The sequence below is a fragment of the Rhinatrema bivittatum genome, chromosome 8, assembly GCF_901001135.1.
Source record: "Rhinatrema bivittatum chromosome 8, aRhiBiv1.1, whole genome shotgun sequence".
Classification (NCBI taxonomy): Eukaryota; Metazoa; Chordata; class Amphibia; order Gymnophiona; family Rhinatrematidae; genus Rhinatrema; species Rhinatrema bivittatum.
This window is the reverse complement of record NC_042622.1, coordinates 209,966,809-209,987,638: the sequence shown is the minus strand read 5'-3', so window position 1 is coordinate 209,987,638 and position 20,830 is coordinate 209,966,809. Positions and strand designations below refer to the sequence as shown.

The 20,830-nt window shown below is 46.5% G+C and overlaps 1 protein-coding gene across 1 annotated transcript in view; it reads right to left on the bottom strand.

Moving 5' to 3' along the window:
* ELN (elastin) overlaps positions 1–20,830 on the bottom strand; it is a 208,687-nt gene that overhangs the window by 186,863 nt on the left and 994 nt on the right. Inside the window, exon 3 of the mRNA XM_029613541.1 lies at positions 19,525–19,703. Within this exon, the coding sequence (XP_029469401.1) occupies positions 19,525–19,703 (179 nt within the window). The remainder of the gene's footprint in view (positions 1–19,524; positions 19,704–20,830) is intronic.

Below are 20,830 nucleotides of genomic sequence, written 5' to 3'. Positions count from 1 at the left end.
GCTGTAACTCGGGTGGAGTTCAGCACCTCCAGTCATTTTCAAAAGTTGGCTCCCATGCCTCCTGGGATCTCTGTTGTCTGGCACCACCTCTCGGCGAGGGAGGGGTGGGGATGGGGAGCAAGAAGGAGGAGGAGGAGGAGGGAACGGTCTCTTCTCCCTAATAGCAACCTCATAGAAATACTTAAGACCCAAGAACTGGAAAGACTCCAAAACACACACAAATAACGCATATATTACAAGATGGGGGAAAGTGTGTTTGAAGAGGATTTGGGGGCTTTCCCCTCATTCTCAAGTCTAGTGCACGGTCTACTTGAGATACCACTCGTATTAGGACAAGAGCAGCTCGGGAGGAGTTATGCGCGTATTACAAATCCCGGGAAGGAGAATATCTTTTTACTCCTCGGTGCTGATCCCCGGCTTTCTTGAATCCCAGCCCTATCCTCTGCTTCCTGCTCGGGCCTTGCAGACAGGTTTAACATGAGCTGTTCCCAGCACCACCTCTCAGCCACGGAAAGAGCTGATGACAGCAGCAAGACATCCAGAGGGCCAATGGCTCGGGTGACATCTCCCCCCCCCCCCGAAAGGAATAACGGTTTTGCTGATTTTTCTTAGCCCACCTGCTGTCGCCTTATCTTACTTTAGGTGACACTGCTGGCTGTGCCTCCTTGTTTAAGCAGGAGGCCTTTTAACCCCACACTGCCGAGGAAGGGCAGAAGGATGGATGTGCCTTGCCAGCCCGAGGTGGCATGCAGAGACGTCTCTGCCGGTGCTGCCAATGCCACCTTTTCCAGGCAGCTTAAAAGCACTGATTGTCTTTTCCTCATGGTGAGCTCGCCAAAGAGGGGAACCCCTTGAATGCTCTGTAGAAGTGCTCGGTCGGCTCTCAAAATCCTGCAGAGCTTTTGTTGAGCACGCAGTCACGGATTTATAGAAATTCTCCCGCAGAGTTCTGCTGAACGTAGCTCTAGAACCAGAGGGGCCTGTACCAAACTCTGTATTTGTTTTATACTGAACGCATATTCTGTCCTGAACCCCCCCCCCCCCCCCCCTTGTTCATTAACGGCTATTAATCAAGTTGACTTAGGGAATAGCCACTGCTATTAATTGCATCAGTAAATCATAAACCTACACCAATACAAGGGACAACTTGTGCTCTGGTGTTGCTTATGTACGGTGGCTATGTTAAAGGACAGCCCATTTGGTGGGTGCCCTTATCTTTCGCCCCGTCTATTATTCTTTATTATCTCAATTTATTGTAAATCCTTTTTTGTTTTTTCAATTTCTGCAACGTCAATGATTATCATAAAAAACCCCAATTGCCCGTTTTTTTCGAGGCGTCCCGCTATTGATGTGTGTATACTTATCGAGGCAGCCGTCTCAAATTCTTCTCACGGGTACGCGTCTGCTAGCCCGACATGGGCCATGTTTCGGCACTTCCGTGCCTGCTTCAGGGGCGACGGGTGGGGTAATGCTGTGTCCGAACAGGTACACAGTGGCTGTTTGAGTTTCCAATTATGTGATGACCATACTTCTGCGTGGACACGGAAGAGTTGGTGCCGTCCACGCAGAAGTATGGTCATCACATAATTGGAAACTCAAACAGCCACTGTGTACCTGTTCGGACACAGCATTACCCCACCCGTAGCCCCTGAAGCAGGCACGGAAGTGCCGAAACATGGCCCATGTCGGGCTAGCAGACGCGTACCCGTGAGAAGAATTTGAGACGGCTGCCTCGATAAGTATACACACATCAATAGCGGGACGCCTCGAAAAAAACGGGCAATTGGGGTTTTTTATGATAATCATTGACGTTGCAGAAAATTGAAAAAACAAAAAAAGGATTTACAATAAATTGAGATAATAAAGAATAATAGACGGGGCGAAAGATAAGGGCACCCACCAAATGGGCTGTCCTTTAACATAGCCACCGTACATAAGCAACACCAGAGCACAAGTTGTCCCTTGTATTGGTGTAGGTTTATGATTTACTATTGGAGGGAAGAGGTTGGTTGATGTACAATTAATTGCATCAGTAGCATGGGATCTTCTTAGTGTTTGGGTACTTGCCAGGATCTTGTGGCCTGGTTTTGGCCTCTGTTGGAAACAGGATGCTGGGCTTGATGGACCCTTGGTCTGACCCAGCATGGCAATTTCTTATGTTCTTATTAGTTCCCCAATGGCATATCGATGCACTAGATGCCTCCTGACGTGCCTTTCAGTACTATTTTCCCATAATTCTGTGATTTTAAGCGAGGAGTATTTTCCTTCTGTAATTTTAGAATCATACAATAGCCAAGAAGGGCTCGACTTCATTCTCCTCCCCTTCTCCAAAGGCCTCCTGGATCTCGACTTGGTGACTAGCACCACATAAGCAGCTTTTGCCTAACATCAGCAGGTCCTAAAAGGATCTATCTGGGGAAAATTCACGTTTATTTTGGGCTGAAAAAAAAATGTATTCAGCAAGGCCAGAAAAAGGATATCCAGGGTGAGCAGGAGAGGAGGATCCACCATAGGCTTTCCATTTACGTACTGCGTTCTGCCTCCTCTGCCCTGGCCCACCAGGTCATGGTCATCCACACACTTATGTGGCATTGATTCACCTCCCAAAGCCCTCTGCCTCTGCTCAGGGCAGGAGTAACTGTTCAACTTCTTTTTTCTATGCAGCTCTTATTATTCCCAAAGAAAAGAAAAATGACTTTTTTTTTCCTCTCATGGAAAATCCTGGGGATCAGCCTGCGCTACCTTTTTTTTTTAACTTTTATTCTTTCATATTTCATCAGAATGGAACATTAAAAAAAAGTATCAGTGAAGAGATTTTCAATGCTTTGGTTTTAAAGCCTTCCTCGTCTGTTTTAAAGCGACAGTACCATGCTCCTCTCCTAACTGAAGCAGGTGGATGAAGGGGTTGATCTGCCAGAGTTGCCCCAGCTTCAGTCTGTCACCATGGTGCCTTCTCAGTCATGCAAAGACCAGCAGCACCTGCCTGATGCCTTCAGATGTATAGTGGGCAGTGCCACATCACTGGTGGCAAGTCCTTGAGCAGTGAACTAATAGTAACATAGGAAATGTCTGCAGAAAAAGAGCCAATCAGTCCATCCTGTCTGCTCAACAAGTTGTTTTTTTTTAAAATGTAAGAGTAGTAACTGCCACCCCATGCAGATTATCCTCATGCCTTCTGTAATGAGTAGTAACTGCTGCTCCGTGCAGGTTACACCATGCCTTCTGTTATGGGTAGTAACTGCTGCTCCGTGCACATTACCCTCAGGCCTTCTGTTATGGGTAGTAACTGCTGCTCCGTGCACATTACCCTCAGGCCTTCTGTTATGGGTAGTAACTGCTGCTCCATGCACATTGCCCTCAGGCCTTCTGTTATGGGTAGTAACTGCTGCTCCATGCACATTGCCCTCAGGCCTTCTGTTATGGATAGAAACTACTGCTCCGTGCAGGTTACACCATGCCTTCTGTTATGGGTAGTAACTGCTGCTCCATGCACATTGCCCTCAGGCCTTCTGTTATGGGTAGAAACTACTGCTCCGTGCAGGTTACACCATGCCTTCTGTTATGGGTAGTAACTGCTGCTCCATGCAGGTTATCCCCATGCATTCTGCTAAGGGTAGTAACTGCCGCTTCGTTCAGGTTACCCTCATGCCTTCTGTTATGGGTAGTAACTGCCGCTTTGTGCAGGTCACCCCCATGCCTTCTGTTAAGGGTAGTAACTGCCGCTCTGTTCAGGTTACCCTCATGCCTTCTGTTATGGGTAGTAACTGCCGCTCTGTGCAGGTCACCCCCATGCCTTCTGTTATGGGTAGTAACTGCCGCTCTGTGCAGGTCACCCCCATGCCTTCTGTTATGGGTAGTAACTGCCGCTCTGTGCAGGTCACCCCCATGCCTTCTGTTATGGGTAGTAACTGCCGCTCTGTGCAGGTCACCCCCATGCCTTCTGTTATGGGTAGTAACTGCTGCTCATTAACTGAGCATCCGTTTTCCTAACTGGTGCACAGCCACATCTCCTGGGTGCCCAATGCTATGGATGCGCTAGGGATGCACAATTTATCACTAGCGCGGCAGCTCATTCGCTTACTGCAACAAGCGCCCAGGAAAGGGGGATGTGCACGCGTTGAAAAAACGTGCACCCAGTTTGGATGCACATTTTATCCGCTTCCTGCCAGAGTGGGGCATATTCGTTGCGGTCTCTGAAAGGAAGCGTCGGGCCAGGGAACGAGCAGCATTGCCTCTACCATCCTTCCCTAGAGTCTTGGGCCTGATGGATGCCCCTGTGCGCCGGGGATCTGTCAGTCCGGGAGACGATTCGCTTGAGGTGAGTCAGGAGGAAGCGGCACCCGACTCCCTCCCTGAACTTTTGACATCATTTTCCCCGGAGCAACGGTTGGCCCCAGTTAACCCCGCAGAGGCCAGAACAGCACAATTGCTCAGCGGAGCGACACCCTCTGGTGCTAAAGAGGGAAGCACTTTACGTCCTGGAGCAGTGGCTACACCGGGATTCGATCCGATGTCTTATGAAGTCCCCGGGGACTCCGAGGACAATGCTAGCTCCTCTGATCTTCGGCGGCAGGAAGAAGAAGATAGCGTACCCGGACTAGTGCTGCCTGAATTGGTAAGTCCCGCTTCTATCACTCTAGAATCTATCCAGGAAGTGATACAGACTTTGAATCATAATATCTCTAAGCAATTAAACCCAGCGATTACCTCCCTGGGCACGCTAGATAATCGCCTGGAAATAGCAGAAAGTGGCGTTTCTTTGCATAAAAATTCCTGTGCGAATCTCAAGTTGGAAATGGGAAGTGTATCTACGATTAGAGAAAATCAGATCCCTAGCTAACAGATTGGAGCAGCTAGAAAATCAGGTGCGGGGGGGGGGGGGGGGGGGAGAATTCGCGCATTATTCATTTCCCTAAAGATCCTACAGTCCTCCCTAAGCACATGTGGAGAAGATAACTATTAGAGGTCCTTAAAAATCCCCAGAACAAACTTTGCCTTTGGTCTCAAGAGTCTATTACATTCCACCTTTAAAAAAATTCCCGTCAGATCAAAAGAGGCTTCACGTTCTATCGCCAACTGAATCTCCCCAGATGGATTTTCCTAACATGTTGGAGGCCACTCAAAGGGACTTGATTTCACCAGCTACACTTAGTGTTACCTTCCTATTGGATGGCTTTATAACGAAGCCGAATGACAGTATATAAAACCTGATAAATAAATTATAAAATTTGCATTTATCCAGACTCGGCAAGGCAAGCCCAAAAGAAAAGAAAGCCCTTTTTATTATTAAGACCTAGGGTACTAGAGAGAGGAGGGTTTTTCCTTCTGAAATTCCCGTGTAAATGCATCATTAAGTACCGGAATGTGTCTTATCTTTTCTTTCTTCCGGCACAACTTTCTGCTTTTCTGCTGCCAATCTTGCTTCTTCTCCCATTGCCTTAGACTGAGTATAAAAGTCTAGCACTGTCACCCGTCGCAGATAGGAACGATCCCCAAATGCCTGCCTTTCTATTATTTGTGACCTTTCCTGAGGCAGAGTTATGGATCCTCATGTAGAGGACTTGGATATAGAGATAATTATTGTTATTCATTTCCTTTTTTGTTTATCCATGGTACGATATCCATTTTTGTCTCTTTATTTACAATTCAAGTGTATTGCTTGAATAATATTTGAAAAATTTCAAAAATAAAAAAATTATAAAAAAAGGAAAAGGGCAAAAAAAAAAAAAAATCATCATCCCCTGTTCCACCACCCCCCCCCCCCCCCCCCCCCTCATGATTTTATAAACCTCCATCATGGCCCCTCTCAGCGGTCTCTTCTCCAAGCTGAAGAGCCCTAACCTGCTCAGCCTTTCTCCCTAAGGGAATCGTTCCATCCTCTTCACCGTGTAGGGTTCCCTTTTCTGCACCTTTTCTAGTTTTGCACTGTCTTTTAGAGGTGGATGCAATACTCAGTGCGGGGTAGCACCAGCCCTTGATAAAGGCCTTTGGACATTCTCCATTCCTTTCTGAATAACTCCTAACGTTCTGTTTGCTTTCTAACTGCCGCTGCATGCTGAGGTTTGGAGGTAATGTCACAATGACTCCAAGGTCTGTTTCCTGGCTGGTGGACTCCTGATATGGAATCCGGCATCTCGTGCCCTGTGCTTTTTCCCCTGGGTGCATCACTTTGCACTTGCCCCACATTAGATCTCATCTGCCATGTAGATGCCCGACTCCCCAGTCTGGCCGGGTCCTTCTGCAGCTCTTCACAATCTGTTCATTGTTTTCACAACTTTGAACAGTTTTGGGTCACCTGCAGATCTCATCACCTCATTTGTCGCTCCATTTTCCATGAAAACTTATGAATATGGTAAACAGCACAGGTCCCAGTACAGATTCCTGTGGTACTCCACTTGGAAAACTGAGCATTTGGTGCTATCCTCTGTTTCCTGTCTTTTAACCACTTACCAAGCCACAATAGGACACTGCCTCCTATCCCTTGACTCTTTCATTTTCTGAGGAGTCTTTCATAAGGAACTTTGTCAAATGCTTTCAGAAAATCCAGATACAATATATAAGTACGGTAAGTGCAAAAAGATTAGTTTTCTAAAACTACAAGGGATCTTAGAAAGGGTAAAACAGGAAAAAAAGTAGAGAAGCAGGGAAGATAGGACAGCAGAGGTGTGAGAAGATGAAAAGATGGTTAAGGCAATAAAACGAGGTGAAGTCATTTTAGGTATATCAGTGATAGGAAGAGGGGCAGAGGTGTGATCAAGGGCAGTAGATGCCATTTTGGTTGGGAGAAAAAGCAAACAACCAACCAAGCTCCACCTCTAGCTCCTTCCCTTCTCTTCCCCAGGATCCCATCTCTTCCCCCTTCCCTATCCTGATCCTCTCGCATCCCCCCACTCCAACAGTACCCTGACCTCTTTCTTCCCTCATTCTCTGCCCATCTCCCAGATCCCATCCTCTTCATCATCCTCTGACCAACATCCCCTTGACCCTCTCTCTCACTCCTCCACTATCTCTCTCTGACCCTTTCCCTGTCTCACATCCCCAACCCCTTTCTCTCCTCTACCCTCTGCCCAAAATCTCCAGACCCCATTCCCCTCCAGACCTTCTCTTCCCAGAATCACTCTGATCCCTCTCCCCTCCTCAGCAGTATCCACATTTCCCCGTCTGGTTAACCTGACTTTGGTGGTGAGTAAGTTAACGCTTTTAATACTATCCCACTCAGGAGGTTAATGAATAAACTGAGCAGTCTAGGGATGGGCCCCAAGGTAGTGGATTGGATTAAAAACTGGGGTAGTGGTAGACAACAGAAGGTTGTAAATGGAATTCACTCGGAAGAGAGAAAGTTGATTATGGAGTGCCTCGGGGATCTGTCCTGGGGCCGGTCTTGTCCAATATCATAGTAAGCAATATTGAGGTGAGGCCAGTAAAAGGAAAAGTTAGACTTTTTTTGCAGATGACACTAAGTCAGGGCTTCCCAAACCTGTCCTGATAACCCCACAACCAACTGGGCTTTCAGGATATCCACAATGAATATGCATGAGATAAAAGTACACATACTGGGTCTCCGATGTATGAACATTTATCTCAAGCATATTCACTGACGTTCATATTCAGTGCATTTGTCCAGCTACGTTTGGCATGTAGCCGGACAAACACAAGGATCTGAAAATCCCATCGGTCTGATTGTCCCTGACATGGCTGGATATGGTTTTAGCTGTCTAAAAACTTATCTGGCTATGTCAGGGATGATGCAGGGGCGTCGTGGGGCAGAGTGGCATTATTTAGCTAAGTTAGCTGGAAAACGCTGATCTTCAGTGTTATATGGCTACCATGGCCAATAGCTTTAGGGCAGCCAAAGAGCAGCCCTAAAGTTTGACGAAAAAAATTACCTGGCTTACCTTGAGAAATAGCTGGGTATATTCAGTAGCACGCCTGTTAGCCAAATAAGTTTATCTAGCTAACTTTGCCAACCGCCCAGCAACTGAATATGGACTTTGTTGCAGACAGCCTGAAAACCTGACTGGCTGCGGGGTTGCTGGGACAGGTTTGGGACGCCCCGCCCTAAGATCTGCAACAGAGCAGATACCTCTGAAAGAGCAGACAGAATAAGGCCTGCTCTAAGAAAGCTTGAGGCGCGGTCAAGTGATTGTCCGTTAAGATTCAATGCAAGATAGCCATTTGGGGTGCAAAAATCTGAGAGTACATGATGGAGGCAAGAAACGGATGTCCACCAAGCAGGAGAGCAGGGCCAGTGCAAGGGTAATAGGTGTCCTAAGCGAACTTTCTGCCTTGTGCCCATGCTCATCCTCATTCACTCTTACACACTTAGATTACTTGTCTCATTCACACACACCCCTTACATAGGCTCCCTCCCTCTCTCTCACTAATACCATTGCTCTCTCATACACACACAATCCCTCTCACTAACTCTCTCTCTCACACACACACACACACACACACACACACACACAGAGGTGCTGAGTCTTTACTCCTCTCAGCCATGAGTGGGATAGGCTCCGCTAGCGGCCCGCTGAGTCTCTACTCCTTTCAGCCAAGAGTGGGATGGGTTCTGCACGCTGCCCCATATGGTTGCTCTTTGCCGCTCCCTAATGACTGGTGCCCTAGGCGACCACCTGGTTTGCCTTTTGGGATGTGCCAGACCTGGAGGAGAGACCTTAGGGTGATCATATCTGATGATCTGAAGGTGGTGAAACTGCACCAAGGCGGTGGCCACAGCCAGTAGGAGAAACATAACCAGTAGAAAAAAAGGAGGTGATAATACTTGGATTGTTGTGTCTAATTCCTGAGCCTGTACTTCAAAAAAAATCTAGATGGAGTGCAGGCAGGTCCAGAGAAAGGCTATCAAAATGATGCAGGATATGCAAGAAAAGTCCTTGGAGATGAGATTTAAGGACCTAAATATGCAAACCTAGGAAGAGAGGAAATATATGATGGAGACATTTAAATACCTCAGCGGTATAAATAATACATAAGAAGTAAACTATTTTTTTGTGGGAAGGAAGATATAGAACAAGAGGTCATGGTATGAGGCTTCAAGGGGTTATATTCAAGACTAACATTAGAAAATTCTTCATGGGAAGGGTGGTAGATGCATGGGATGACCTCTCGGTGGAAATGATGAAGGCTAAAACAGTAACAGAATTCAAGAAAGCTCGGGATAAGCACAGAAGATCCCTAGTTGGGGAAAAAGTGAAGGGAAAGCCAGAGATCAGCATGCAAATCTATCTCATGCATATTCATTCTGGATATCCTGAAATCCCAACTGGATGGACGTGTCGAGAGTATGCAAATGAGACAGGTTTGTGATTTAAGTGTGGACCAATGATTAAGGCTTCTTGCCCTTAATTTATGCTGTCTTTTGGTAGTGAGAATCAACATTGCCCATATCTACTTTGCATGTCTACGAAGGGGTAAGGAGGAGGTTCATGGATGCAGAATCGAGGCCAATAATGCATTCTGCGCCTTGAAGCCCAAGCAGCCCAAAATGCCTCATCCTCTTTCAAAGGCTCAGTCAGGTGCTCTGCCAAGGAATAAAACTGCAAGGAAGAAAGACCATCCCCAGGTGCTTCTGTCTCTCCTCGGTCTCACTGTGCTGCCATGCCATCAGGGCTGACATTGAGACCTTTGGCAATGGTTACAGGAGCATTTTTCAGCCGCCAGCCTAACTCCAGAGTCCAGGGGCACTTTTGCATCTACACACCTCAGCAGCTAATTTTCAGAAGCAAACGATGCAGGCGATTTCCCCTTTGAAAACTGGCGACATGGTACAAAAAGCACCCGGGACCTGCTGCGCCTGCTTCACCTGCGGGCGGTGGAATGGGGGCAGAATGCCGCAGGCACATTTGAGAATCCAAATGTCATCGTGCTGTTTTCCCTCCCCTCCCCCTCACCCCCGACCTTACCACACCTCTGGGAAGGCCTCTGAAAGGGTGCATATTGTGGAAGCCCGGATGTACTTAGAGCCACTCTGAGGTGTGCAGGGTTCACCCAGGGCATACGAGCCGGGTCAAGGACTTAATCCCTCAGCTAAAGCCCTTTGAGAACCGCCCTCCCTGGGTCTCACCAAGGAATCTGCATGGCTCTGTGGTTACTGACATGGGCACCACCGGAAAACTCTTTCACTACCAGGAGGCCTTCCACATGAAAGAGGCATTTTTAACTCAATCACAAGGGCGGCTCAAGGCAGTCTGGGGGGGAGGGAGAGGGGCAGAGGCCAGGAATCCAAGGAGTGAGATGGAGCATCAGTGATAATATTTCAAGGAAGCTGATAACCCTGCTACACTCCCGGCAACCTTACCACCTGTCTCCCACCCTTCTCCAGCATGTGCCCTCTTAGGAAGTGGGAGACGGGTGAATGGTGGGGGTCTGTGTATGATGCAATGTCTCTGAGCTAGGGCAAGGGTACTGGGCGCCCTAAGTGAAACTTACAACCTTATGCCCCCCACCTCTACCCCAGGCCTCATCTGAACACATAATTTAAAATTATGCATTTATAGTAAAAGACTGTATATGGAAAAAGAGCATTCAAAGTACAGTATTCTGAGGAAAAATATCACAACATGTATGTTATATTTACATGTACTGCTGTGGTGCCAATCAGAAAACTCTGCAAAAAAACCCAAAAAACAAAAGACCCTTGGAACCCAGATGATATTTGGCCTATTGTAAAGTGTGTTGTTTGTGGGCTTGGCCCTCAGAAAGTCATGAGTTACAATATAGTAAACTCCCATATCAAAACAGCACTAACTGCTACACTCAAACAGTAACAACTCTACCTATGAAAAGGCAACACTACAAATATTACACCAGGCCCTAAAACACCAATACTTCTATTAGGAAAACAGAATAAGCCAGGCTGCTATAGAAGCTATATACTGGCAAAATACCCTTACCAAATACAGAAGAGACCTTAAAGTATACATAGCAGTGTGCAGACAAAAACTGAACCGGAGAGCACAACCAGCCAGACTCTGTATGCAGTGCAACAGCAGAAAAAACCAGAAACATCAACATTCCTCATAAAACATCACGAAATATGTATGCTTTCATATGGAAGAGACGTCTACCTAGGGTAGCAAATCTGTACTATTCCAATCAAAACGTAGAGGTGGGTTGGGAGCTCCCAACCTGGTTTTGTATTATGTGGCAGCCCAACTAAGAGCGGTGGTAGATTGGCACAGACGAGGGGAAAAGAAGCAATGGGTGGGTCATAGAGCAGAGTTTTGTGGGTGAGATGTCTATAACGGGGACGTTTTGGCAACCTAAGTAAACGTGGCGCCCTCTTTGTCTGTTGCCGCCTAATACCCTCAACACTTTAAAAATCTGGACAGAAGGGAAAGGATCAATAGTGGGCCACAGAAATTATTTTTATAATACCCATTTATATCATAATCTTGACTTCCCTCCGGGATTAGATATCTTACACTTTAAAAGTTGGGCTGACAGTGGTCATTTTATTATGGGGCAGATATGAGGTGGTAATCATATGTTATTGCAGGTGGATGCAGGGATTACATATGCTTTAGATGATAAATATTTTCTTAGATACGTGTCCTTTCAAAGGGCAGGACTCTCTCTGAGGGTTACTGCCATGGGGCCAACCAATGAAAAGGCACTATTTCTAAAATATATGGGTTATTAAACACAGAATTAAAGGAGAAACCGCTCGTATAGCATCCATGTCAACAGAAGAATGGGATTTGATCTTCCTTCATTCGTCAAAGAGTTCGGTTTCTGCAGGTATTTTGGAGAGCAGCTATAAATTATTGTTTGGATGGTATCTGACTCCAGAGAAACTAAATAGAGTGTGCCCCAGTGTTAGTGAGAGATGTTGGAGAACATGTGGCGCATATTTGGTGGAGTTACCCAATTACTACGAAATATTGGGAAAAAAATCTATAAATTTCGAACTAATTGAACAGGACTACAATTGATATCTAGTGCAAAAAAATGTTATTACTCAATTTTCCCATCTCTGAAGGTAATCTCTCAATTAATCTATTAGTACATCAGGTATTCCTTGTGGCGAGGGGAGCGACTGCATTAAAATGGGTGGTATCTGAGGCGCCGACCCTAACAGATGTCTATAGGTGACGTGATAAGGTGTACACATTAAGTAAAATGACTGCTTTGCATAAAAGAACGTTCACCAACTTTGAGAAACTATGGGCCCCATATGTCAGATGGAAGGCTGTGAATCTCCAGTACATATATTTTGTGACTCTGCTGAGGTGGTATGCATAGTACTTTTGCATATACTTCCATGGTGTGTAGGGCTTTGTTTACCCAGTTCGGGTGGGGTGAAGGAAAAGTGGGAGAAACTTGTGACTTTGTACACCTTGGCTTTTGAGAACTGGGATGTACATCCTGTTTACATGTTATCTTTGTTATCTCTTTCAATAAAATTTTATTTGGAAAAAAAAAACCACCAAGAAATATAAAATGTCAGTCATAAGAATAAAATCATACTAAGAATATATATTTCAAAACAGCTGGCAAAAAAAGTAACATTCAATAAACTCAAAAACATTTTTCAAACACTCCCCCAAATCAATAAAATATTTCAAAAGAGCAGACACATCAAATAACATCCAATAATTAAAACTAATAAAGATAAAAACATTTCCCTTTCTCCACACCTGGGAACTTTTGATTTCCAGTCACCCTGAGACTGCTGTGGGAAAGTGAGGGGAGGGGGCAGGGTCGATACATGAGTATTTGGTGCCCTAGGTGAACCTTCAGTCATGCACCCCCCTGCCTCCAGCTTACTACTGGCAGGAACTCCAGCACAGTGCTCCATTCTTTGGCAGTACTGGCTTTCCATCCCTGGGCCTCATGCTAGTGTGATTTTGCTGCCCACTCCCCACCAAATTTTGGCGCTCTAGGCGACCGCCTAGTTTGCCTAATGGAAGCACCGGCCCTGGGAGGGGGGGGGGGGCTGTACACAAAGTTTATCCCCTCTCCATACACAACACAACATTCTCTAACACACATATGTACATGCTCACACATCCACACACACACTCACATTCTCTAACACACATATGTACATGCTCACACATCCACACACATTCTCTAACACACATATGTACGTGCTCACACATACACACACACACACTCATATTCTCTAACACACATATGTACATGCTCACACATACACACACACACACTCACATTCTCTAACACACATATGTACATGCTCACACATCCACACATCCACTCACATTCTCTAACACACATATGTATGTGCTCACACATCCACACACACACTCACATTCTCTAACACACATATGTACATGCTCACACATCCACACACATTCTCTAACACACATATGTACATGCTCACACATCCACACACACACTCACATTCTCTAACACACATATGTACATGCTCACACATCCACACACACACTCACATTCTCTAACACACATATGTACATGCTCACACATCCACACACATTCTCTCACCACATGTACATGCTCACACATCCACTCACATTCTCTAACACACATATGTACATGCTCACACATCCACACACACACTCACATTCTCTATTCTCTCACAACACTACATTTGTACATGCTCACCAACCACCACACACCACTCTCATTCTCTAACACACACATGTACATGCAACACATATCCACACACACACTCACATTCTCTAACACACATATGTACATGCTCACACACCACACCACACACTCTCATTCTCTAACACACATATGTAACATGCTCACACATCCACACACACTCACATTCTCTAACACACATATGTACATGCTCACACATCCACACACACACTCACATTCTCTAACACACATATGTACATGCTCACACTCCACACCACATTCTCTAACAACATATGTACATGCTCACACATCCACCACACACTCACATTCTCTAACATCTCTAACACACATATGTACGTGCTCACACAACCACACACACACACTCTCATTCTCTAACACACATATGTACATGCTCACACAACCACACACACACACTCACATTCTCTAACACACATATGTACATGCTCAACACATCCACAACACACACTCTCTTCTCCCCCTCTGGGCTTCCTCTCGGAGCAGGGCAGACACTGCTACTGCTCTTTTCTTCTGACCATATGGGGCCATTGCTACTGATGCTTCTGCTTCTTCAGGCCAAGTGACTGCACCTCCTTCTTCCCAAGCCGCACAGACCCACGCAACACAACTTCTTTCTATGGGCCCACATGGGTGGGAAGAATAAGGAGTCGCAATTATCATAGTCCTGCCACTGCTGTGCCAGCTGAGGTAACCACTTAGTCCTCCTAATGCTTCTACTGTCCCTGCATCTCTCCACTCACACCCTCCCTCTATATTCTTTCTCCTTCTCACTTCACCACCTTTTACCTCTTTTCCTCACTCTCCTCTTCCAACTCTTACATTTCCCACCTCCTCTCTCACCACCCTTCTTTCCCCTCAAACCACTTCCCTTCCTTTCCCTCTCACTCATATCTCCCTTTCACTCCCACCTCCTTTTCCATCTCACAACCCCTTCTCACTCACACCTCCCCTTCCCTCTCATAACTCCTGCCTTCCCTCTACTCTATCATGTTCCATCTCTACCCGTTCTCCCTCATTGCACAACCTCCCCTCACTCACAATCCCCTCTCTTCCCTTCTCACTCACCCCTTCCCTTATACTTGCTCAGCTCCCCATCTCGATCATTCTCCCCTCCCTGGCCTACCACAGATACTTTCTTCCTGCCCATGGGACATGGGAATCCTGTGGGCACATCATCTTCAGTGACATGGCTTGGTTCTTGTCTGCCTGCCTGTGGGGTGTGGGAAACCACTGCTAGCACATCCTCTTCTTGTGCCACCACAGGTCTTGTCTACCTGAGGCTGGAGGGGGGGGGGGGAGGGGGGTGGGAGATATGATAGAGGTCTACAAAATTGTTGAAAGGACTTGAATGGAGGCACTCCATGAAGTTAGCAAGCAGCACAATTAAAACAAATCAGAGAAAATTATTTTTCACTCAACACATAATTAAGCTCTAGAATTCTTTGCAAGTGGATGTGGTTAAGGCAGCTAGTGTAGCTGGGTTTAAAAAAGGTTTTGTTAAGTTCCTGGAGGAGACATCCATAAACTGCTATTAATCCACAGGGAATAGCCACTGCTTGTTGCCGGCATTAGTAGAATGGGATCTGTTTAATGATTGGGTACTTGCTAAGTACTGTGTCTTGGATTGGCCACTGTTGGAGACATGAGACTGGACTCGAGGGACCGTTGGTCTGACCTAGTATGGCATGTTCTTATGTTCTTATATACCTGCTCATGGGGGGGGGGGGGGGGGGTTTGGAACCCCCCTCGGCATGTCACCTTCTTGCACTACCATAGTTCCTCTCTTCCTGCTCATGGGGAGTGGGAACCTCCGTGGGCACATCATTAAAATCCGTGCCACATGTTGGGTCTTTAGGCAGGAGCATATTGTGGGGGAGGGGAATTTTTGCTGCCCCAAAACTTTGCCATCTTTGGCAGCTGCCTCACCCTGCCTAATTATGGAATTGCTCCTGCTCATTCACTATAACAGGAAGACACGTTTATAATAGGAAAAGTCATCAACATACCAAAAATCTCCTTCCCTATAATGGAGAGACTCCCTCACTAGAATGAAACATTTTTGCTTCATTCAAATACATTGGAAAGAAAAGTTCATTCTCTTAGGGAATATATATTTCTATAAATCTGTCCCTATAATATACAATAATTTTGGGAAAATATACTCAAAATAGGTTTTAGTTTTCTAGGTGAAAAGATATTCTGCAAACCCATTAGTCTGGACCCAAGGACCAGGGGACAATCTCGACCTCAGGACCACCTCTGGTTTCCTGCATGGCATAGCTCTGAAAACAGACCACATAGATATCTGTTGATATTTCCTCCAATGTCCTTGATGGGCCAAACATGGCTGCGCACATAGATTTGTAGACACAAGCCTGGGATCCAAAGCAACCTGTTCCCACCTCTTCCTCCTGGGTCTCTTCTCTTTTAGCTTCCTCTATCCCGACTCCTGTGGCTTCACGTCTCCTTTCCTCTGTTGTTATGTGTGTTCCTTCTCCTTTTGTTATCCATGTTCAACATGTCCTTCTCATATGGCTTCCTGTGAGTTTCTGCCTCCCCCCCCCCCCCTTGTGTCTGCCTATGTTCCTTTGCTTGAGGATTTCCGTCTCCCTTCTCATGTGGTTCCCTGTATCTCTTCTCCAAAGGTTACCCATCAAGTGTCTCATATTTCTCCCTGTGTCCCTGCTCTACAGTTTGCTTGCAGTCATAAACTAGCTCTGAAGCAGTTAACATTTGTTGCCCTGGCCAGCAAGGAATAAAGAGAAACAACCATCCTCTGGAGGCAAAAGGATGGCAAGCAGGGGCACCGAAGGGCTTATATCTTTAGGGATAGGTAGCGCCCTGGTTTTGTCTTATTAGATGCAGGGATTGTAGCTACATTTTACAGAAGAAAGGAAGGACTACTGAAGCAGGCACTGGAGTATATATGTGTGCAGGGAGGAGGAAATGGGGGTGTGTTTACAATTGGGATGTGCTCAGCCTGTTTTTGGTGTGCTGTCACTGTCTGATAGCCCTGAGAACAGCCAGAAAGACAAAATTGACTGTGCAACTAATGACATTTACAAGTTTCTGTGGTCACCAGTCCAACATTTGATGATACTGAGACAGAAAATACAACCGGAGAGCTAACTTTCTGCATAATTATTAACAGACACTGAATCCTCTCCTATAAAAAGGAAAGAAACCACAGAATCCCGAAGGAACACCTATTACCATACTGATACCTGGTGTGATCCCACTAAAGCCTGGAGAGAAAGCTTCTGTAATTTCTCACAGATGCTGATGAATGACCATGACTGCACTTATATTTCCTACAATCCATCAGACCAAAAGAAAACCCTTCACTGTACTGCTGCTTGAGTGATTCTCCACAGACACTGAGGAAAAAAAATCCACCACTGCACTGATACCTGCTGTGATTCCCCACCACTACCACAGACCAAGGAAAAACCATCAGTGTAATGATACTCCCTGTGATCCACCTCCCCCACATAGACCCAAGGAAAAACCATCACTGCACTTGTACCTGCTGTGATTCCCCGCAGACCCGGAGAAAAATCCATCAGTACACTGATAGCAGCTGTAATCTATCACAGATCCAAGAAAAGCACAGCACCTCATTGATACCCTCTGTATTTTCCCACAGATGCTGAGGAATATCCATTGTTGCATTGCTACCTGGTATGATCTATACAAGACCCAAAGAAAATTCATCACTGCACCGATACCTGCAGACATCCACCACAGATCCAAGGAAACCCATCATTATACTGACAGCAGTTTTGGTTCCCCCCAATGCCTACAGAGCCATGAAAATCCCATCACTGTAGTGATATCAGCTGTGATCTCCCATAGATCTAATGAAAATCCATCACTGCACTGATACCTGCTCTAATCCCCCACAGATGCTCAGGAATGTCCATCACTGCACTGATACCTGATCTAATCCCCCACAGACCCAAGGAATGTCCATCACTGCACTGAAACCTGCTGTAATCCCCCACAGACCCAAGGAAAGTTCATCACTGTACTGATACCTGCTCTAATCCCACACAGACCCAAGAAAAGTTCATCACTGCACTGATACCTGCTATAATCCCTCACAGATTCTCAGGAATGTCCATCACTGCACTGAAACCTGATCTAATCCCCCACAGACCCAAGGAATGTCCATCACTGCACTGATACCTGCTATAATCCCTCACAGATTCTCAGGAATGTCCATCACTGCACTGAAACCTGATCTAATCCCCCACAGACCCAAGGAATGTCCATCACTGCATTGATACCTGCTATAATCCCCCACAGACCCAAGGAAGGTTCATCACTGCACTGATACCTGCTATAATCCCCCCCAGAAACAAGGAAAGTTCATCACTGCACTGATACCTGCTATAATCCCACACAGACCCAAGGAAAGTTCATCACTGCACTGAAACCTGCTATAATCCCACACAGACCAAAGGAAAGTTCATCACTGCACTGAAACCTGCTATAATCCCCCCCAGACCCAAGGAAAGTTCATCACTGCACTGAAACCTGCTATAATCCCACACAGACCAAAGGAAAATTCATCACTGCACTGAAACCTGCTATAATCCCCCACAGACCCAAGGAAAGTTCATCACTGTACTGATACCTGCTCTAATCCCACACAGACCCAAGAAAAGTTCATCACTGCACTGATACCTGCTATAATCCCTCACAGATTCTCAGGAATGTCCATCACTGCACTGATACCTGATCTAATCCCCCACAGACCCAAGGAATGTCCATCACTGCACTGATACCTGCTATAATCCCTCACAGATTCTCAGGAATGTCCATCACTGCACTGAAACCTGATCTAATCCCCCACAGACCCAAGGAATGTCCATCACTGCATTGATACCTGCTATAATCCCCCACAGACCCAAGGAAGGTTCATCACTGCACTGATACCTGCTATAATCCCCCCCAGACCCAAGGAAAGTTCATCACTGCACTGATACCTGCTATAATCCCACACAGACCCAAGGAAAGTTCATCACTGCACTGAAACCTGCTATAATCCCACACAGACCAAAGGAAAGTTCATCACTGCACTGAAACCTGCTATAATCCCACACAGACCAAAGGAAAGTTCATCACTGCACTGAAACCTGCTATAATCCCCCCCAGACCCAAGGAAAGTTCATCACTGCACTGAAACCTGCTATAATCCCACACAGACCAAAGGAAAGTTCATCACTGCACTGAAACCTGCTATAATCCCACACAGACCAAAGGAAAGTTCATCACTGCACTGAAACCTGCTATAATCCCCCCAGACCCAAGGAAAGTTCATCACTGCACTGAAACCTGCCTATAATCCCACACAGGACCCAAGGAAAGTTCATCACTGCACTGAAACCTGCTATAATCCCACACAGACCAAAGGAAAGTTCATCACTGCACTGAAACCTGCTATAATCCCCACACAGACCAAAGGAAAGTTCATCACTGCACTGAAACCTGCTATAATCCCCCCCCAGACCCAAGGAAAGTTCATCACTGCACTGAAACCTGCTATAATCCCACACAGACCAAAAGAAAGTTCATCACTGCACTGAAACCTGCTATAATCCCACACAGACCAAAGGAAAGTTCATCACTGCACTGAAACCTGCTATAATCCCCCACAGACCCAAGGAAAGTTCAATGCACTGATACCTTCTTTAATGCCCCACAGACTCAAGAAAATGTCATCATTGCCCAGACTCTGAGGAAAGCCCATCTTATGTTCATGTCAAATATGAGTCACCACTGTCCTGGCTGTGTTCGCTCAAAAACACAGAAAGGCTCGCACATTAGCAGTGCTGTCTCTTTTAAAAACGTGAAACTAAGCCTGGTTTGTCAGAAAGCAGTAGTGCTTACCTCCTTGGAGAGAAGACTTGAGGAAGGAGAGGAGAAGAACCCCTGGAAGGAGGACACAGCAGTCAACCCGTTGCCATCTCTCTGAGAAATGCCCCAGTTCCCTCTCAGCCAGTGTGTTTATCCCAGAGCCGCTTAATTGGTGCTTCCAAGGATGTGAGCTGCGGAGGAGGAGGTGGGGGCTGAAGGATGGGAGGGAAGAGAAAATGAGATGGGGGTTGGAGAGGGACAGAAGGAGGGGGAGGAAAGGCGCGGGAGATGGGGAGCGACCACGGGACACTACGTAATTTAAAATGGGTAATCTCTTGAGCCTCCAAGAACAATTTCACTTTTGCTTTTTTTTTTTTTTTTTTTTTGTACTTTAGTTTTGCTCAGTTGTGATTGCTCCAGTTTTGTTTTCCCTGCCAAAAAGACAAGCAAGATGCCAAAAAAAGTCTTAAGCAAAAAGAAGGGGAGGGTTGTGTGTCTGCCAGTGCTTTCTTTCCATCCAAATACCAAAAAAAGCCAACTTGGAACTGAGAAATGCAGACCATAAGGGATTGCACGCCATGTCTCACCTGCAGCAGCTGTCTATGTGTGAGCACAGCTGCATCTGTACAGCTCAGACATGCAGACCTCCAGGGGACTGCACCCAGTGTCTCACCTACGGCAGCTGTGTGTGTCTGAGCACAGATGCATCATGTGTGCAGCTCAGACATGCAGACCTCCAGGGGACTGCAGCCCATGTCTCACCTGCAGCATCTGTATATGAGCACAGCTGCAGCATCTGTGCAGCTCAGACATGCAGACGGCAGGAGACTGCACACAATGACTCACCTACAGCAGCTGTGTGTGTCTGAGCACAGCTGCAGCATCTGTGCAGCTCAGACATGCAGACGGCAGGGGACTGCACCCAATGTCTCACCTGCAGCATCTGTATATCAACACAGCTGCAGCACCTGTGCAGCTCAGACATGCAGACGGCAGGGGACTGCACCAATGGCTCAACTACATTTGCTGTGTGTGTCTGGGCACAGCTGCATCATCTGTGCAGCTCAGACATGCAGACGGCAGGGGTGTGCAGCCCATGTCCCACCTGCAGTATCTGTATGAGCACAGCTGTAGCATCTATGCAGTTCAGACGTGCAGACGGCAGGGGACTGCACCCAATGTCTCACCTGCAGCATCTGTATATGAGCACAGCTGCAGCATCTGTGCAGCTCAGACATGCAGACGGCAGGGGACTGCACCCAATGTCTCACCTGCAGCATCTGTATATGAGCACAGCTGCAGCATCTGTGCAGCTCAGACATGCAGGACGGCAGGGGGA